General features: G+C 37.9%; 1 protein-coding gene across 6 annotated transcripts in view; it reads left to right on the plus strand.

Moving 5' to 3' along the window:
- LOC126994319 (epidermal growth factor receptor substrate 15-like 1) overlaps positions 1–20,440 on the plus strand; it is a 49,439-nt gene that overhangs the window by 4,174 nt on the left and 24,825 nt on the right. For 2 of the 6 annotated variants that reach the window (XM_050853647.1, XM_050853673.1), the window contains exons 5-10: positions 564–674; positions 1,656–1,829; positions 4,575–4,625; positions 7,367–7,539; positions 16,421–16,583; positions 18,999–19,037. In XM_050853647.1, the coding sequence (XP_050709604.1) occupies positions 564–674; positions 1,656–1,829; positions 4,575–4,625; positions 7,367–7,539; positions 16,421–16,583; positions 18,999–19,037 (711 nt within the window). The remainder of the gene's footprint in view (positions 1–563; positions 675–1,655; positions 1,830–4,574; positions 4,626–7,366; positions 7,540–16,420; positions 16,584–18,998; positions 19,038–20,440) is intronic. The other 4 variants (XM_050853660.1, XM_050853655.1, XM_050853669.1 and 1 more) reach the window with 4 other exon arrangements.

The raw sequence follows: 20,440 nt of genomic DNA on the forward strand, positions 1-20,440 counted from the left end.
AAGAGTTAATCAGTGTTGCAAAGAGTGTATGGTAGTGTGATGTGGTTTATTGTGTCTGCAGTCCTCCCTCCTAACCTAACCTAACCACGGCACATCAGCCTACATTCTCACATCCTCTTTCTCCTCTCCCATTGCTTACACTGTCTCTCTTTCTCAGCATCACAGGTGTTTAGGGACTTTTGAACAGGTGGCTTATAGTGTTCCCAGTCCTCCCTCTTAACCTAACCTAACCACAGGACATCAGCCTATATTCTCACATCCTCTTTCTCCCCCTCTCTCATTTTTAGCAGAGGAGTCAGTTCAAGGGCATAAAGAAAAGGAAACAAATGTGAAAAAAAAGCCCGCTACTCACTGCTCCTAAAAAGAGTTAGAGGAGTGGCCGAAAGATAGGTCAATTTCGGGAGGAGAGGTGTCCTGATACCCTCCTCATTTTCTCTTTCTCATCATCTCAGGTGTTTGAAGACTTCTGAAGAGGTGGCTTATAGTGTTCCCAGTCCTCCCTTTCTACCTGTTTCACCTCTAAATAATAATGATAGTAATAATAATAATGACTTATTTGGCAGGTGAGTAGTGTGATGCTCAACTCCAAACTCCCGACGGAAACACTGGGCAAAATCTGGGACCTGGCGGACATGGACAAGGACGGCTCTCTAGACCGAGTGGAGTTCTCGATCGTGAGTAACGCGTCTCGTCTTGTTTGGGTTCGGGGGTGTGAGGGAGTGTATGTGTGTGTGTTTATGTGTATTTGTGTGAAGTTTTATTGTTGATGTATGTTGATTAGATTAAAAGGGGGTGTTATTTGGTATGTGATAAGAGGTTGTGTGTTTGTGAGTCAGGCTGTGTGTGTGTGTGTGTGTGTTGTCTCTCTTCCTCATTGATAAACAGGGAAGTTGTGTTGCAGGGTGAGTAATGTGTTGTGTTATGCAGGGAAGTCATTGTGTTGTGTTGCAGGAAGGTGAGTGAGTCTTCTCCTCCCTCCCCACTGATAAACAGGGAAGATGTGTTGCAGGGAGATTATTGTGTTGTGTTGCAGGGAGATTATTGTGTTGTATTGCAGGGAGATTATTGTGTTGTGTTGCAGGGAGATTGTTGTGTTACAGGGAGGTTATTGTGTTGTATTGCAGGGAGATTGTTGTATTGCAGGGAGATTATTGTGTTGCAGGGAGATTATTGTGTTGTGTTGGAGGGAGATAATTGTGTTGTGTTGCAGGGTGAGTATTGTGTTGTGTTGTGTTGCAGGAAGGTGAGTGAGTCTTGTCCTCCCTCCCCACTGATAAACAGGAAGGTTGTGTTGCAGGGAGGAAGAAAACTACATACTAATCTTTTTTACAACACTCAGTAACTGGAAAACAGAAAATTGCATTCTTATTTCTTTTATTTTTTCTTATTTTCTGCTGATTTTTATATACATTCTCCATCTTTTTCCATTTTTTTCAATTTCCAGTTACTATTTTCATGTAGTTTTCGTTTATCAGCATTTCAGACTTGCATTCTTTTTTACTTCAGTCTCGTCCTCCCCTGCATATTCTTTTTACCAAGTCTCGTCCTCCCCTGCATATTCTTTTTACCGAGTCTCGTCCTCCCCTGCATATTCTTTTCCCAAGTCTCGTCCTCCCCTGCATATTCTTTTTACCGAGTCTCGTCCTTCCCCGCAGGCAATGCACCTGATCTACAAAGTCTTAGAAAACAACCCCATGCCACCATCCGTGCCGCAGGAGATGCTTTCAAGTGCCCAGCGTGCCGGCGTTGCCCAGGGACCAGTGCCGGCTCCCTTGGCTCCCCCCTCACAGGTGCCTCAACCAAACACACCCAAACAGCAGCAGAATAAGGTAGTGGTGGTGGGTTGTATGCCTAAGTGTGCGGTGGTTGGCGTAGCAGAGCAGCTCCCTAGTCTGGTGTTAGTGTTGTCAGCCGTGCCCCGTTAGCTGAGGTGGTGGTGGTGGTGGTGCTGCCCCACGCCACGCACCTCCCTGCATGACCGGAGCTGGACTCACCTAGCCATTTACGAGACCCAGCATTTGTTAGTCTTCTGGTAACTGCATCCACTTTGAACATTTTTTATTTTTTTATTTTTATACAGCAAAGAAAACAGCTCAAGGGCAAAAAAAATAAAAATGATAATGAAAGAAAGTCCATATCACTGCTCCCATAAAAAAAGAGTTAAGAGGAGTTGCCGAAAGAGAGGTCAGTTGGGTCCATATTAAATGTATCAGGAGCAGCGAGTAGCAGGCTTTTTTATTATTTCCTTTTTATGTGCCCTTGAGCTGTCTCCTATGCTGTAAACAAAAAAACACACACCAAAAAAAAAAAATTAGTCTCCCATTATGACTAATTTCCAAGGCCACAGAGAAGATTAACCGGGTATTCATGGGGTCAATTTTCCCGCCCATGGTGCAGAGGCCGCATAAAGCTGTCACAAGGATCACGAAACGGCCCATGAAAATCCAAGCAACTCCTATGAGAGTATCAAGATGCCTCTCCACTCATAACTGACCTCTTTTCTAGCCTCTCATTGTGTTCTCTTTTTGTTTGAGCAGCATCTATAGCCAAACCATTTCAAATAGTCCATTTGGGCGTTTCATTCTGTGGATCCTTTCCTCCCCTCTGCTCTGCCACACAGTCCAAACACCTATTTTTCTCTCATAAATACATACAGGTAACATGAGAGGAAGGGATGGGTGTTGGGACTGTGTGGCTGGAGTAGAGGGGAGAAAAGGACCCGCAGAATCGAACGCCTAGACGTACTATTTGAAATGGGTTGACTATAGTGGGCATTTTTTTACCCTTGAGCTGCCTCCCTTGCTGTCAAAAAAAAAAAATAAATAAATAAATAAATAAATAAAATAATAATAATAAGTAAAGGAGTGTTCGTAGTGGATAGATTTACCTCAAGACTCACCAACGGCAGGTCTCGTAAGTGGCGTGATGGACCCGGCGCTCATACACAAGCCACCACTTAGGTTCTCCTCCAGCAAGTTTTGCGACACCCAGCATAGCCTCACCTGTGTATGACCTAGAGGTTTTGACTAGCAGCCGCACAGTTCCAGCAATGGTTTAGCTTTGGTGGCGCAGCGGAACGTGTGTGAATGGTTGTAGGGAGTTTTTGAGAGGGTGGTGGAGTAAGGTTCTTGCATGTGGGGGCCTCACTTTTTGGACACATAGCGCCGGTTTTATTAAATGTTGTGTTAGTATTCATTAGGTTATGCAGCTGGTTTGGCTTTTAAATTGAACTTTAGAGATGGAGTTAGTTTGGAAGCATTACATTTTCACGGTGTCAAGCCAACGCATTTCAAACTGAGTCCTAAATAGCGATACAAAAAAATCAGTGAAACCAATTAACCAAGCTTTGAAAACGTGTTAAAAAGAAGTATTTGATTTCCCAGAGCCAAGTCAACACATTATAAACTTAGCCTTAAACAAAATGATATAAAAACAACAAAACCAACCAACTATGCCTTGAAAAACGGGTCAAAAAAGAAGTCATAAAGAGCGATGGGGAAATTAACGAAACCGCACCTTCAAAAACATGCTAAAAATAGATCAATCAGCCGCATGACAAAACAAATACCAACACAACGTTTTAAAATTCCGGCGAAGGATAGAAACTGCAACAGGACTTCGATAGACACACACCTTAACCTAACCTCGGGGTACCACATAGACTAAACTAAATAGCAGGACACGTAAGCTTTAGTGCATTCTCTTATAGCAACCCCAGTGACTTACCGCGCCCAGAGTCTGCCAGCGAACCAATCCCTTGCCTTCATCTCAGCCTGTCTTAATACGGGCCTCGTAGACTCGCTCCGAGGGTGTGGCCGCCAGTCTGTACGCACTTGCTCATTTGGTACTTGCATCAGGAAAAGAAAATTAGTCTTGAAAGTTGAGCTGAAGTATGAAAATGAATGGCTTTATTTTTTTTTTCATTTTCTGTTTTTGTTTCCTTTTTCCCATTTTCTCCTTTTCTTTTTCCTCTTTCTCCTTTCATATCCTTTCTTTTTCTTTTTCCTTTTTCTCGTTTTCTTCTGTCTTTCTTCTTTCCTTTCTTTCTCTCTTTTTTGTCGCATCATTTCCTTTCCTTTTTCTCCTTTTCTTTTTCCTTTTTCTCCCTTTATTTCCTTCTTGCTTTTCTCCTTTCCTTCCTTTCTTCTTTTTTTTTGTCCCTTTCCTTCTTTCTTTTTTCCCTTTTCCTTCATTTCCTTTGTTTTTCTTCTTACCTCCTTCCTTTTTCCCCCTCCTTTTCTTTTTCTGTTTTCTTCTTTCACTTACTTCTATTTTTCTTCATTCCTTCCTTTCTTTTTTCCCCTCTTTTCCTTCTTCCTTTTCCTTTATTTCCTTCCTTTTTTCCCCTCTTCTTCCTTTTTTGTCCCTCTTCTCTTCTCTTTCTCCTTTCCTTCCTCTCTACCTTAATCTCCTTCCTTTCCCTCCTTTCTACTCCTCCTCTCCATCCAACTTGTATTTTCCCTTCAATTCTATACCTCACATTTTTCAAGACTATACAGTGATGTGCGTACTAATGGGAGAGGTGCGTTCGGATTGGTGGGCATCCCTTTAATTAATATCTTCATGCCTTTTAGGACAACTTAGCCAGTGGGATTGAGGCCACATCAGGAAGCTCTGCGGAAGAAGTTAGTCTGACTCTGTTGCTAAAAACCCTCGATTTTTTTCACTTGTACAGTCACTAAAGGCTTTGAACTAACCTAATATTCCTGTTTATATACATTTCCTCTTCTCACAATATACATCTTTCACGTCATTATACATTCACTTAAGTTTTGAACCTGTTTCCTCTTCATCCAATTACTCTGTCAATCCTTTTATTTCTTTCTATGGTCACTAGTGCTTTTTATCTACTTTACGCTCTTCTCTATTTACATTTTCACTCCTGGTCATGTGCAAGTTTTTTCTTTATCCTGTCATCAAAATTTTCAACCAGCTTCATATTTTTCTTCTTCTTCTCTTTTCTCGTTCAATGTCCTTAATTTTCCTTATGGGGTTGGACAGGCCGTGAGTCTTTCCCTCTCTTACCTCTCCTATATTCTCTCTCATAGACAACTTCATATTTTAATTCTCTCTTCTTGTCCTTATTTTACCTTATCGGGTTGGACAGGCAATGAGTCTCTACCAGCCTTGATGATCATACTCTCTCTCCCCTCAAACAACTTAATATTTCTCTGTATCTATAAATTCCTTCTTTTTACAGAGTTACCAGACACCTTACATACCACTTTTATTTCCCTCTCATTGGTCAGTTACAAGTTATATAGCAAGTGCATGTCAGGTCTGTATATAACTTTAAACACATACAAGGTTCAACTAAATCCCCCTTGTGTCTGGATGCTAATCCCTAGGAATGCTTCTCTCAAAACCTTAACCATTAACTACCCTAACTAACCTCTAAATGCATATTGACCCCAAGTGTGTTAGTATGTGTTTCTTGCTCTCCTAACCCTCTGCTTTCCCTTGTTCATGGCTTCCTTCTGTATCATACTATGGTGTAATATGTTTTGGGTATACTTTGAGCTGTACTGACATTTGAAGGCTGTTAGTGTAGGTGAATGGACTCTTGCCGGACACTATAAGACAAAGACAACTCGCGATATATTAACAGAAACATGAAGCTGATTATTACTAGCCGGAAGTGATCAAATATTCAGTCTGTTGTAGTGTAATTGACCTGTAAAAAGAAAGAAAGAAAGAAAGAAAGGGAAGAAAAAGAGAAAGGAAGAACTGCTGGTATTATAGACATCACTGAAGGACACAAGACAGCTTATGAACTATGTATGAAATGTTCCAGGTATTCAGTTTAATGTAATGTAACTGAACTGAGCTTTGCCATACAGTAGTAGACAAAGACACCTCGTAAAACAGTCTCACATCAATACCACTTTAGGTTATCAAGAGTAGAGGACACAGGACAGCTTATGGACTAGTACGAAGTGTTCCAAGTATTCAGTCTGACATAGTAGAAGTGAACTGAACTTTGCCATACAGTAACAGACAAAGATAACTCATAAAACAGCCTCATATCAATACCACTTAGGTTATCAAGAGTAAAGGACACAGGACAGCTTATGGACTAGTACGAAATGTTCCAGGTATTCAGTTTAATGTAATGTAACTGAACTGACCTTTGCCATACAGTAATAGACAAAGACAGCTCATAAAACAGCCTCATATCAACACCACTTTAGGTTATCAAGAGTAAAGGACACAGGACAGCTTATGAATTAGTGTGAAGTGTTCCAGGTATTCAGTTTAACGTAATGTAAGTGACCTGACCTTTGCCATACAGTAATAGACAAAGACACCTCATAAAACAGTCTCATTTCAATACCACTTTAGGTTATCAAGAGTAAATGACACAAGATAGCTTATGACCTTATATAAAGTGTTCCAAGTATTCAGTAACATAGTATAAGTGACCTGACCTTTGCCATACAGTAATAAACAAAGACAGCTTGTAAAAAATCTCGCATCAATACCACTTTAGGTTATCAAGAGTAAAGAACACACAACAGCTTATGAACTAGTATGAAAAGTTCTAAGTATTCAGTCTGACATAGTAGAAGTGAACTGAACCTTGCCATACAGTAAAAACACAAAGATAATTCATAGAAGTCACTTAGTAATGCCAGTTTAGGTTATTGTAAGTAAGGGACACAAGAGGACTTCTAAACTATTAACTAGTAGGAAAATAGAGGAAATAAAAGACAGCTTGTAAAATAGACACAAAAGACAGCTTGTGAAATACTAATAAAATGTACCAAATAATCAGTGAATAAAAAAAAAGAGTAACAACAATAAATTAAAACACACACACACACACACACACACACACACACACACACACACGCTTACACAATACATAAGAACACGACCCAAACAGCCTCCTCTGCACTCTTTTTAGGAGCAGTAAGTAGAGGTCTTTTTTTTTTCATTATTGTTTTCTTTTTTTATGCCCTTGAACTGTCTCCTTTGCTGTAAAAAGACAAAAAAAATCATACACACAAACTCACACACACACACAAAAAGAAACATAGAACCCTGACAGCAGCATACTCCTTCATACACATACATACACACACATAAAAATATAGCTTCCCGCAAAGAAATATAGAGGTTTGGAACAGACTGAGTGAGGATGTAATATCAGCGAGGAGTGTGCAAAGCTTTATGGAAAAGTTGGATAAATATAGATATGGAGACAGGACCACATGAGCATTAAGCCCAGACCCTGTACCACTACAACTAGGTAAATACACACCCACAAGAACACACATCCCCATCAGCTATCTACTCCCTCAAACACTCACACCCACAACACAGCAACACACACACACCCCTAACACCCGTCCCCGCCTTCCAGCAAGCCTCAGGTCCCCCCCCAGCGCCCTGGGTGATCAGTGCCGCGGAGAAGGCGCGGTACGATGTCATGTTCCACAATGCCGACTTGGACAAGGACGGTTATGTGAGCGGCCAGGAGATCAAGGGGGTGTTCCTGCAGTCCGGCCTCCCGCAGATGGTCCTGGCTCATATATGGTGAGTCTTGCGTCTATATTCTTGAACATTTCAGACTCCCAAGCTCACGTATTTGACAAGGCTTTCATAGGAGTTTTGATCATGCCAGCACCTTATGGTATAACTCAACAAAGAATGACCTCACTCTGTTGTATACAAAGTGTCATTAGTAAAGAAACATGTATGAATTTTCTGTGTCAAGACTTTAGTAAATGTTTGAGGTTTTGTTAGCTTAGGTTAAATTTAGGGTATCTTGAAACACATGATAACCAGTAACTTATGGTGTAAATCAACAAACAGTAACCTCACTTTGCTGTATAGACAGTCTCATTAGTAAGCATTCATATATGAATTTTCTGAGTCAAGACATATGGTAACTGTTTGGGGTTTTATTAGGTTAGGTTAAGTTTAGGGTATCTTCAAACACATGATAGCCAACACCTTATGGTATAAATCAAGAAAGAACAACTTCACTTTGTTGTATAGAAAGTCTCATTAGTACAGCAGCATATATGAATTTTCTGAGTCAAGACATACAGTAAATGTTTGGGGTTTTATTAGGTTAGGTTAGGTTAAGTTTAGGGTATCTTCAGACACATGATAGCCAACACCTTACAGCACAAATTAACAAAGAATGACCTCACTTTGTTGTATAGAAAGTTTCATTAGTAAGGAAACATATATGAATTTTCTGAGTCAAGACCTATAGTAACTGTATGGGGTTTTGTTAGGTTAGGTTAAGTTTAGGGTATCTTCAAACACATAATATCCAGCTCCTTATGGTATAAATCAACAAAGAATGACCTCACTTTGTTATATAGAAAGTCTCATTAGTAAGGAATCATATATGCATTTTCTGAGTCAAAACGTACAGTAACTGTTTGGGGTTTTATTAGGTTAGGTTAGGTTAGGTTAAGTTTAGGGTATCTTCAAACACATGATAACCAACACCTTATGGTATAAATTAAGAAAGAACAACCTCACCTTGTTGTATAGAAAGTCTCATTAGTAAGGAATCATATATGCATTTTCTGAGTCAAAATCTACAGTAACTGTTTGGGGTTTTATTAGGTTAGGTTAGATTAAGTTTAGGGTATCTTCAAACACATGATAGCCAGCAACTTTTGGTATAAATCAACAAAGAGCAACCTCACTTTGTTGTCTAGAAAGTCTCATTAGTAAGGAAGCATATATGAATTTTCTGAGTCAAGATCTATAGTAACTGTTTTGGGTTTTGTTAGGTTAGGTTAAGTTTAGGGTATTTTCAAACACATGATAGCCAGCAACATATGGTATAAAACAACAAAGAATAACCTCGCTTTGTTGTATAGAAAGTCTCATTAGAAAGGAAGCATACATGAATATTCTGAGTCAAGACCTATAGTAACTGTTTTGGGTTTTGTTAGGTTAGGTTAAGTTTAGGGTATCTTCAAACACATGATAGCCAACACCTTATGGTATAAATCAACAAAGAACAACCTCACTTTGTTGTATAGAAAGTCTCATTAGTAAGGAAGCATATATGAATTTTCTGAGTCAAGACATATAGTAACTGTTTTGGGTTTTGTTAGGTTAGGTTAAGTTTAGGGTATCTTCAAACACATGATAGCCAACACCTTATGGTACAAATCAACAAAGAATGACCTCTCTTTGTTGTATAGAAAGTCTCATTAGAAAGGAAGCATATATGAATTTTCTGAGTCACGACCTATAGTAACTGTTTTGGGTTTTGTTAGGTTAGGTTAGGTTAAGTTTAGGGTATCTTCAAACACATGATAGCCAGCAGCTTATGGTATAAATCAACAAAAAATGACCTCACTTTGTTGTATAGAAAGTCTCATTAGTAAGGAATAATATATGCATTTTCTGAGTCAAAGCATCTAGGAACTGTTTGGGGTCTTATTAGGTTAGGTTAAGTTTAGGGTATCTTCAAACACATGATAGCCAGCAACTCATGGTATAAATCAACAAACAACAACCTCACTTTGTTGTATAGAAAGTCTCATTAGAAAGGAAGCATACATGAATTTTCTGAGTCAAGACCTATAGTAACTGTGTTGGGTTTTGTTAGGTTAGATTAGGTTAAGTTTAGGGTGTCTTCAAACACATGACAACCAGCACCTTATGGTATAAATCAACAAAGAACAACCTCACTTTGTTGTATAGAAAGTCTCATTAGTAAAGAAGCATATATGAATTTTCTGAGTCAAGACATATAGTAACTACTTTGGGTTAGGTTAGGTTAAGTTTAGGGTATCTTCAAACACATGATAGTCAACACCTTACGGTATAAATCAACAAAGAATGACCTCAATTTGTTGTCTAGAAAGTCTCATTAGCAATGAAGCATATATGAAATTTCTGAGTCATGACCTAGAGTAATGTTTGGGGTTTTGTTAGGTTAGGTTAGGTCAAATTTAGGGTATCTTCAAACACATATGATTTTTTTTTTTACGGTATAAATCAACAAAGAATGACCTCACTTAGTTATTTAGAAAGTCTGATTAGTATGGAAGCATATATGAATTTTCTGAATCAAGACCTATAGTAACTGTTTGGGGTTTTGTTAGGTTAGGTTAAGTTTAGGGTATCTTCAAACACATGACAGCCAGCAACTTATGGTGTAAATCAACAAAGAATAACCTCACTTTGTTGTATAGAAAGTCTCATTAGTAAGGAATCATATATGAATTTTCTGAGTCAAGACCTATAGTTACTGTTTTGGGTTTGTTAAGTTAGGTTAGGTTAAGTTTATGGTATCTTCAAACACATGACAGCCAACACCTTACGGTATAAATCAACAAAGACTGACCTCACTTTGTTATTTAGAAAGTCTGATTAGTATGGAAGCATTTATGAATTTTCTAAATCAAGACCTATAGTAACTGTTTTGGGTTGTGTTAGGTTAGGTTAAGTTTAGGGTATCTTCAAACACATGATAGCTAGCACCTTATGGTACAAATCAACAAAGAATGACCTCACTTTGTTGTATAGAAAGTCTCATTAGAAAGGAAGCATATATGAATTTTCTGAGTCAAGACCTATAGTAACTGTTTTGGGTTTTGTTAGGTTAGATTAGGTCAAGTTTAAGGTGTCTTCAAACACATGACAGCCAGCACCTTATGGTATAAATCAACAAAGAACAACCTCACTTTGTTGTATAGAAAGTCTCATTAGTAAGGAAGCATATATGAATTTTCTGAGTCAAGACATATAGTAACTATTTTGGGTTTTGTTAGGTTAGGTTAAGTTTAGGGTATCATCAGACACATGATAGCCAACACCTTATGGTACAAATCAACAAAGAATGACCTCACTTTGTTGTATAGAAAGTCTCATTAGAAAGGAAGCATATATGAATTTTCTGAGTCAAGACCTATACTAACTGTTTTGGGTTTTGTTAGGTTATGTTAGGTTAAGTTTAGGGTATCTTCAAACACATGACAACCAGCACCTTATGGTATAAATCAACAAAGAACAACCTCACTTTGTTGTATAGAAAGTCTCATTAGTAAGGAAGCATATATGATTTTTCTGAGTCAAGACATATAGTAACTGCTTTGGGTTTTGTTAAGTTAGGTTAGGTTAGGTTAAGTTTAGGGTATCTTCAAACACATGATAGTCAACACCTTACGGTATAAATCAACAAAGAATGACCTCACTTTGTTGTCTAGAAAGTCTCATTAGCAATGAAGCATATATGAAATTTCTGAGTCATGACCTAGAGTAATGTTTGGGGTTTTGTTAGGTTAGGTTAGGTCAAATTTAGGGTATCTTCAAACACATAATATGATTTTTTTTTTTTACGGTATAGATCAACAAAGAATGACCTCACTTTGTTATTTAGAAAGTCTGATTAGTATGGAAGCATATATGAATTTTCTGAATCAAGACCTATAGTAACTGTTTGGGGTTTTGTTAGGTTAGGTTAAGTTTAGGGTATCTTCAAACACATGACAGCCAGCAACTCATGGTGTAAATCAACAAAGAATAACCTCACTTTGTTGTATAGAAAGTCTCATTAGTAAGGAATCATATATGAATTTTCTGAGTCAAGACCTATAGTTACTGTTTTGGGTTTGTTAAGTTAGGTTAGGTTAGGTTAAGTTTATGGTATCTTCAAACACATGACAGCCAACACCTTACGGTATAAATCAACAAAGACTGACCTCACTTTGTTATTTAGAAAGTCTGATTAGTATGGAAGCATTTATGAATTTTCTAAATCAAGACCTATAGTAACTGTTTTGGGTTGTGTTAGGTTAGGTTAAGTTTAGGGTATTTTCAAACACATAATATCCAGCTCCTTATGGTTTAAATCAACAAAGAATGACCTCACTTTGTTATATAGAAAGTCTCATTATTAAGGAATCATATATGCATTTTCTGAGTCAAAACGTACAGTAACTGTTTGGGGTTTTATTAGGTTAGATTAGGTTAAGTTTAGGGTATCTTCAAACACATGACAGCCAGCAACTTATGGTGTAAATCAACAAAGAATAACCTCACTTTGTTGTATAAAAAGTCTCATTAGTAAGGAATCATATATGCATTTTCTGAGTCAAAACGTACAGTAACTGTTTGGGGTTTTATTAGGTTAGGTTAGGTTAGGTTAAGTTTAGGGTATCTTCAAACACATGATAACCAACACCTTATGGTAAAAATCAAGAAAGAACAACCTCACTTTGTTGTATAGAAAGTCTCATTAGTAAAGAATCATATATGCATTTTCTGAGTCAAAATCTACAGTAACTGTTTGGGGTTTTATTAGGTTAGGTTAGGTTAAGTTTAGGGTATCTTCAAACACATGATAGCCAGCAACTTTTGGTATAAATCAACAAAGAACAACCTCACTTTGTTGTATAGAAAGTCTCATTAGTAAGGAAGCATATATGAATTTTCTGAGTCAAGACCTATAGTAACTGTTTTGGGTTTTGTTAGGTTAGGTTAAGTTTAGGGTATCTTCAAACACATGATAGCCAACACCTTATGGTATAAATCAACAAAGAACAATCTCACTTTGTTGTATAGTAAGTCTCATTAGTAAGGAAGCATATATGAATTTTCTGAGTCAAGACCTATAGTAACTGTTTGGGGTTTTGTTAGGTTAGGTTAAGTTTAGGGTATTTTCAAACACATGATAGCCAGCAACATATGGTATAAAACAACAAAGAATAACCTTGCTTTGTTGTATAGAAAATCTCATTAGAAAGGAAGCATACATGAATATTCTGAGTCAAGACCTATAGTACTGTGTACGGTTTTGTTAGGTTAGGTTAAGTTTAGGGTATCTTCAAACACATGATAGCCAGCACCTTATGGTATAAATCAACAAGGAATGACCTTACTTTGTTGTATGGAAAGTCTCATTATTAAAAAAACATATATGAATTTTCTGAGTCAGGACCTATAGTAACTGTTTGGGGTTTTGTTAGGTTAGGTTAAGTTTAGGGTATCTTCAAACACATGATAGCCAGCAACTCATGGTATAAATCAACAAAGAACTACCTCACTTTGTTGTATAGAAAGTCTCATTAGTAAGGAAGCATATATGCATTTTCTGAGGCAAAGCATATAGGAACTGTTTGGGGTCTTATTAGGCTAGGTTAGGTTAAGTTTAGGGTATCTTCAAACATGTGATAGCCAGCAACTCATGGTATAAATCAACAAAGAACAACCTCACTTTGTTGTATAGAAAGTCTCATTAGAAAGGAAGCATACATGAATTTTCTGAGTCGAGACATATAGTAACTGTTTTGGGTTTTGTTAGAATAGGTTAAGTTTAGGGTATCTTCAAACACATGATAGCCAGCAACTCATGGTATAAATCAACAAAGAACAACCTCACTTTGTTATATAGAAAGTCTCATTAGAAAGGAAGCATACATGAATTTTCTGAGTCGAGACATATAGTAACTGTTTTGGGTTTTGTTAGGTTAGGTTAAGTTTAGGGTATCTTCAAACACATGATAGCCAACACCTTATGGTACAAATCAACAAAGAGTGACCTCACTTTGTTGTATAGAAAGTCTCATTAGAAAGGAAGCATATATGAAATTTCTGAGTCAAGACCTATAGTAACTGTGTTGGGTTTTGTTAGGTTAGATTAGGTTAAGTTTAGGGTGTCTTCAAACACATGACAACCAGCACCTTATGGTATAAATCAATAAAGAACAACCTCACTTTGTTGTATAGAAAGTCTCATTAGTAAGGAAGCATATATGAATTTTCTGAGTCAAGACATATAGTAACTGCTTTGGGTTTTGTTAGGTTAGGTTAAATTTAGGGTATCTTCAAACACATGATAGCCGACACCTGATGGTATAAATCAACAAAGAACAACCTCACTTTGTTGTATAGAAAGTCTCATTAGTAAGGAAGCATATATGATTTTTCTGAGTCAAGACATATAGTAACTGCTTTGGGTTTTGTTAAGTTAGGTTAGGTTAGGTTAAGTTTAGGGTATCTTCAAACACATGAGAGTCAACACCTTACGGTATAAATCAACAAAGAATGACCTCATTTTGTTGTATAGAAAGTCTCATTAGCAATGAAGCATAAATGAAATTTCTGAGTCATGACCTAGAGTAATGTTTGGGGTTTTGTTAGGTTAGGTTAGGTCAAATTTAGGGTATCTTCAAACACATAATATGATTTTTTTTTTTACGGTATAAATCAACAAAGAATGACCTTACTTTGTTATTTAGAAAGTCTGATTAGTATGGAAGCATATATGAATTTTCTGAATCAAGACCGATAGTAACTGTTTGGGGTTTTGTTAGGTTAGGTTAAGTTTAGGGTATCTTCAAACACATGACAGCCAGCAACTTATGGTGTAAATCAACAAAGAATAACCTCACTTTGTTGTATAGAAAGTCTCATTAGTAAGGAATCATATATGAATTTTCTGAGTCAAGACCTATAGTTACTGTTTTGGGTTTGTTAAGTTAGGTTAGGTTAGGTTAAGTTTATGGTATCTTCAAACACATGACAGCCAACACCTTACAGTATAAATCAACAAAGACTGACCTCACTTTGTTATTTAGAAAGTCTGATTAGTATGGAAGCATTTATGAATTTTCTAAATCGAGACCTATAGTAACTGTTTTGGGTTTTGTTAGGTTAGGTTAAGTTTAGGGTATCTTCAAACACATGATAGCCAACACCTTATGGTATAAATCAACAAAGAATGACCTCCCTTTGTTGTATAGAAAGTCTCATTAGTAAGGAAGCATATATGAATTTTCTGAGTCAAGATATATAGTAACTGTTTTGGGTTTTGTTAGGTTAGGTTAGGTTAAGTTTAGGGTATCTTCAAACACATGACAACCAGCACCTTATGGTATAAATCAACAAAGAACAACTTCACTTTGTTATATAGAAAGTCTCATTAGTAAGGAAACATATATGATTTTTCTGAGTCAAGACATATAGTAACTGTTTTGGGTTTTGTTAGGCTAGGTTAGGTTAGGTTAAGTTTAGAGTATCTTCAAACACATGATAGTCAGCACCTTATGGTATAAATCAACAAAGAATTACCTCACTTTGTTGTATAGAAAGTCTCATTAGCAATGAAGCATATATGAAATTTCTGAGTCATGACCTAGAGTAATGTTTGGGGTTTTGTTAGGTTAGGTTAGGTCAAATTTAGGGTATCTTCAAACACATAATAGCCAGCAGCTTACGGTATAAATCAACAAAGAATGACCTCACTTTGTTATTTAGAAAGTCTGATTAGTAAGGAAGCATATATGAATTTTCTGAATCAAGATTTATAGTAACTGTTTGGGGTTTTGTTAGGTTAGGTTAAGTTTAGGGTATCTTCAAACACATGATAGCCAGCAACTTATGGTGTAAATCAACAAAGAATAACCTCACTTTGTTGTGTAGAAAGTCTCATTAGTAAGGAATCATACATAGATTTTTTGAGTCAAGACATACAGTAACTGTTTGGGGTTTTATTAGGCTAGGTTAGGTTAAGTTTAGGGCATCTTCAGATACATGATGGCCAGTAACTTATGGTATAAATCAACAAAGAATGACCTCACCTTGTTATATAGAAAGTCTCATTAGTAAGGAATCATATATGAATTTTCTGAGTCAAAACCTATAGTTACTGTTTTGGGTTTGTTAAGTTAGGTTAGGTTAGGTTAAGTTTATGGTATCTTCAAACACATGACAGCCAACACCTTACGATATAAATCAACAAAGACTGACCTCACTGTGTTGTATAGAAAGTCTCATTAGTAAGGAAGCATTTATGAATTTTCTGAGTCAAGACCTATAGTAACTGTTTTGGGTTGTGTTAGGTTTGGTTAAGTTTAGGGTATCTTCAAACACATGATAGCCAACAATTTATGGTATAAATCAACAAAGACTGACCTCACTGTGTTGTATAGAAAGTCTCATTAATAAGGAATCATATATAGATTTTCTGAGTCAAGACATACAGTAACTGTTTTAGGTTTTATTAGGTTAGGTTAGGTTAAGTTTAGGGCATCTTCAAATACATGATGGGCAGTAACTTATGGTATAAATCAACAAAGAATGACCTCACCTTGTTATATAGAAAGTCTCATTAGTGAGAAATCATATATGAATTTTCTGAGTCAAGACCTATAGTTACTGTTTTGGGTTTGTTAAGTTAGGTTAAGTTTATGGTATCTTCAAACACATGATAGCCACCACCTTATGGTACAAATCAACAAAGAATGACCTCACTTTGTTGTATAGAAAGGCTCATTAGTAAGGAAGCATATATGAATTTTCTGAGTCAAGACCTTTAGTAACTGGGGTTTTGTTAGGTTAGGTTAAGTTTAGGCTATCTTCAAACACATAATAGCCAGCACCTCATCTCATCACCTTCCATCTCGTCACCTCATCTTCATCTTCACCATTTCAGGAACCTTTGCGACATGAAGCAGACGGGGAAGCTGACCTCTGAACAGTTTGCTCTGGCCATGTGGTTCATTCAGCAAAAGTTGGCCGGCGCCGACCCCCCCGCTGCCCTCACCCCAGAGATGATCCCGCCCACCATGAGACCCAAACCCTCCGCAGAGTCAGCCGTAAGTGTGGTGTTGTGTGCCTTTGTCCTGTGGGTGGGTGGGTGGGTGGGGGGTTGATGGGTGGGGCTGGAAACTTGCCAAGGGTTATGAGAAGGAGAAGAAAGAGGAGTGGAAGGAGGAGGAGGGATAGAGGAGTGGAAGGTGGAGGAAGAGGAGGGAAGTATGTGGGAAGGGAATGGACAAGAAGAGGAGGAGAGGGGAGAGAAAAAAGAGAAAAATAAGGAGAGGGGAGAGAAAAAAGAGAAAAATGAGAGGGGAGAGAAAAAGAGAAAAATAAGGAGAGGGGAGAGAAAAAGAGAAAAATAAGTGAAGTGGAAGAATTAGAAGAGAAGGAAAAATGGAAAAGGAGGAGAAGGAGGAGAGAGTAAAGAAATAAGAATAAGTGGAATAGTGAGAGAAAAGTAAGAAGAGGAGGAGGAGGAATGGTGGAATTGGAGATAATAATAATAATAATAATAATAATAATAATAATAATAATAATAATAATGCGAGAATGTGGATCAACTTTCTCGTAGCTTGTAACTTGTAAATATGGTCTAGATTCTCTGTGTGTATAAAGTGCTTTTGTTTATGTTGTTGTTATGGTTAAATGTGTAACTATGGTGTTGGTATTTAGTGTTTATTGAGTCTATAGTTGTGGGTAGGATGTTGTATGCTTAAATGTGTATATCTTCTTTGTTTACAGTCCATCTTCTCCCATTCTTGAGGTTGGACTTGTGATGATTCTCCTCAATCTTGCTGAGTCCAGTGCTAATCCTTCTATTTCTAACACTTCCAAGACTTGTTGCACTCCTGGCTATAGTTGGTTCACCTGAGTGTGAGGTGTGCATTATCGAGCACTGGCAGCCTGCTGTCCCACAGCACGTCTGATTGCGTGGATAATATATGATAGCCTTCGCATAGGAAACAGTCATCATTATCAGTAATATGCAAACAACAACTACAAATATTGTCAATTATAGTCAATGTTAAGGTTAAATTTATTAATACTGATGCAAACAGTTGTTTTGTTAATTTGCAGATTGCTGATTAAAGTTATTTAACTGTCTTGGCATTGTCCGTCACCGAGAAAATTAATAGGCTTTATACTAACAAAACAGCTGATTATGACATCACAAATAGTTTTTAACTCAAGATCGACTAATTGACGGTACTTGTCATTGTTACCTGCGTATTATTGAAATTGACGACTGTTTACAAAGCGTTGGCAATGGTACATTATCCAAGCATTCGGACGCGTTGTGGGACAGCAGGTTGCCATGTCTCAATAGTGCACACCTCAGACTTGGGTGAACCGACTACAGTTCAACAGTCCACCACAGAGTCATTGTAAGCACCCAAACCAAACTATGTTCACAATGATACGTTATTTCTCTTCAACACCAGATGCTAAAGAGATATGCAGAGTTTTGTATTGTTTCCTTGTTTTTCTGTCACCACAAAACACTACACAAGGAATTTTCAGAGTATTTTGTGTATGGGAGCTTACAAACATCCTGTGTTGGACTCTGAAACTGGCCCTATGTTCTTCCTGGTCTCCTAATGTGAATGTGTATAATATGGTATTGGTTTTTGGTGTTATTGAAATATGTACTTGTGGTTAGGGTGTTGTGTGGTTAGATGTGTAGTATGGTATTGGTTCCTCAGCAGCAAAACCCAAACAAAACAAAAGGCCAGTGGTGTTTATCAAGTAATTTTTCCCTGTCATGTGTGCCAGTTGGTGAGGTGCGTACAAACAGGACAGCAAACAGAAGCAGCGATTGGCAGGCTTATATGTTTTTCTTCATTTATTTTTTATTTATTTATTTTTACAGCAAGGGAGGCAGGTCAAGGGCAAAGAAAAAAGAGCAACAATAAAGCCCACTAGACACTGCTGGGGCTAAAGAAAACATACCATTGACCTTGACCTGTTTACTGTAAAATAATAGAAAAGAAAAGGAAAACAAGAAGAAGGAAGAGCCATTGATATTATGGATGTCAATGAAAGTCTCGTCCACACCAGTACAACCACTAACCACTTAATAAGCCTCGTTACTTACTCATATACTAGTCAGCTGACCTCATTATGCACACACACACACACACACACACACACACACACACAAATACACACACACACAAACACACTAGACAGCTGACCTCATTACACACACACACACACACGCACACACACACTAGACAGCTGACCTCATTACGTACACAAACACACATACTAGATAGCTGACCTCATCGCACACACACATACACATACTAGACAGCTGACCTCATTACACACACACACAGACACACACACACACACACATACACACACATACTAGACAGCTGACCTCATTACACACACACGCACACACACACACCAGTACTCCGCCAATATTAATGTTTGCCTTTCTCTCCTCGCGGTGGGTCACACACCAGATGGACCTTCTAGGTGATTTAATGGCCAATGCGCCGGAGGTATGGATTGCCACAACCATTAACTCTCCCTTGCCCCCAAGCTGCTTCCGTAGTCTTGGCTGCTGAGCTATATGCCAGATTTTTGAAGCATCGTGTTAGTTTTTATTGATAGTGTGGCTGAATTGTCTTTTTTTACCTGATTTTCAAGGCATGGATAGTTGGTTCGGTTGTTTATTTTTTTTAGCACATTTTACACAAGTAGATTTATGGCGTAAGCTCTCAACCTCACCTTTGCCTTTTTTATTTATAACCAAGTTTCTTATAATTTAACTTAATTGCAACTTCACTGACTAACTCCATCCCAGAAATTGAATTAAACAGCCAAACTTGCCACATAACCTGTAATGGAAACAATTTATAACAATGATGTGGCTGATTTGTCTTGTTTTAACTCATTTTCCAAGACGTGGTTAGTTAGTTTTGCTTCATTTTTTGTACCTCTATACAGCAGAGTTTCTAATACGCTGACTCTAATCCATGAGAACCCAACACTTCTAACTAACCCCGTCCCAAGAGTGGAATTAAAAAGCCAAACCCGCCACACAGCCACTAATAAATACTAACACGACGTTTAGAAAATCTCGCAATAGTTGCTGTACACTATAAGCTGACCCGCAAGCCCCGCCCCCTCTTCCAAAACTAGCGATCTGGTTGGCTGGATGAAAGGAGCTTGGCGTTACGAGTCAGTGGAGGGATTTTATTTCCCTCCAATACTGTCTTTTAATTTCTTTCATCCTCTTTCTCCTTCTCATCTCTCACTCATTTTCTCTTTCCCGGCATCTCAGGCGTTTAAGGGCTGATGAAGAGGTGGCTTATAGTGTCTGCATTCCTCCCTCTCTACCTGACTCGCCTCACAATAATAATAATAATAATAATAGTAATAGCAATGATTACGATGATGGTGAGGGAGGGAGCGTGGCGTCGGACCAGCCTAGTGTGCAGCGAGTAGTAGTGGGTCACTGTAGCTGTGGCTTGGCTCACGGCAGGGCGCCCTTCCCTACACTTGGGGTCACTCGAGTGTTCCCATTCTAGCTCGGCGAATATGCCCCGCCCTCGCCACCCTGGGAACCACCAATGAGATCTGACCTTTACCGGCATCCACCACTCACATGTACCCTTGAAGAATGTGGATTGGCTAGTACAGGAATCCCCCACTTGACGATTGTATGTTCTCGGAAAAGCGATTGCAAAGTGAAACGACTGTATAATGAATTTGAGGTTTAATTAATAGGGATACATTTGTGGACTCGGATTAAGTGACCTAAATAAATACATGAAGCAGGATAAACAAACACAACCCATCATAAGAGTAACCTAGATGGATCACACAGAGAGAGCAAAGGTGGTTAAAGAATGGCAATTGTAAGACTGATCGAATCTAATATGAAGATTAGCATAAATAA

The sequence above is a fragment of the Eriocheir sinensis genome, chromosome 7, assembly GCF_024679095.1.
Source record: "Eriocheir sinensis breed Jianghai 21 chromosome 7, ASM2467909v1, whole genome shotgun sequence".
Lineage (NCBI taxonomy): Eukaryota > Metazoa > Arthropoda > Malacostraca > Decapoda > Varunidae > Eriocheir > Eriocheir sinensis.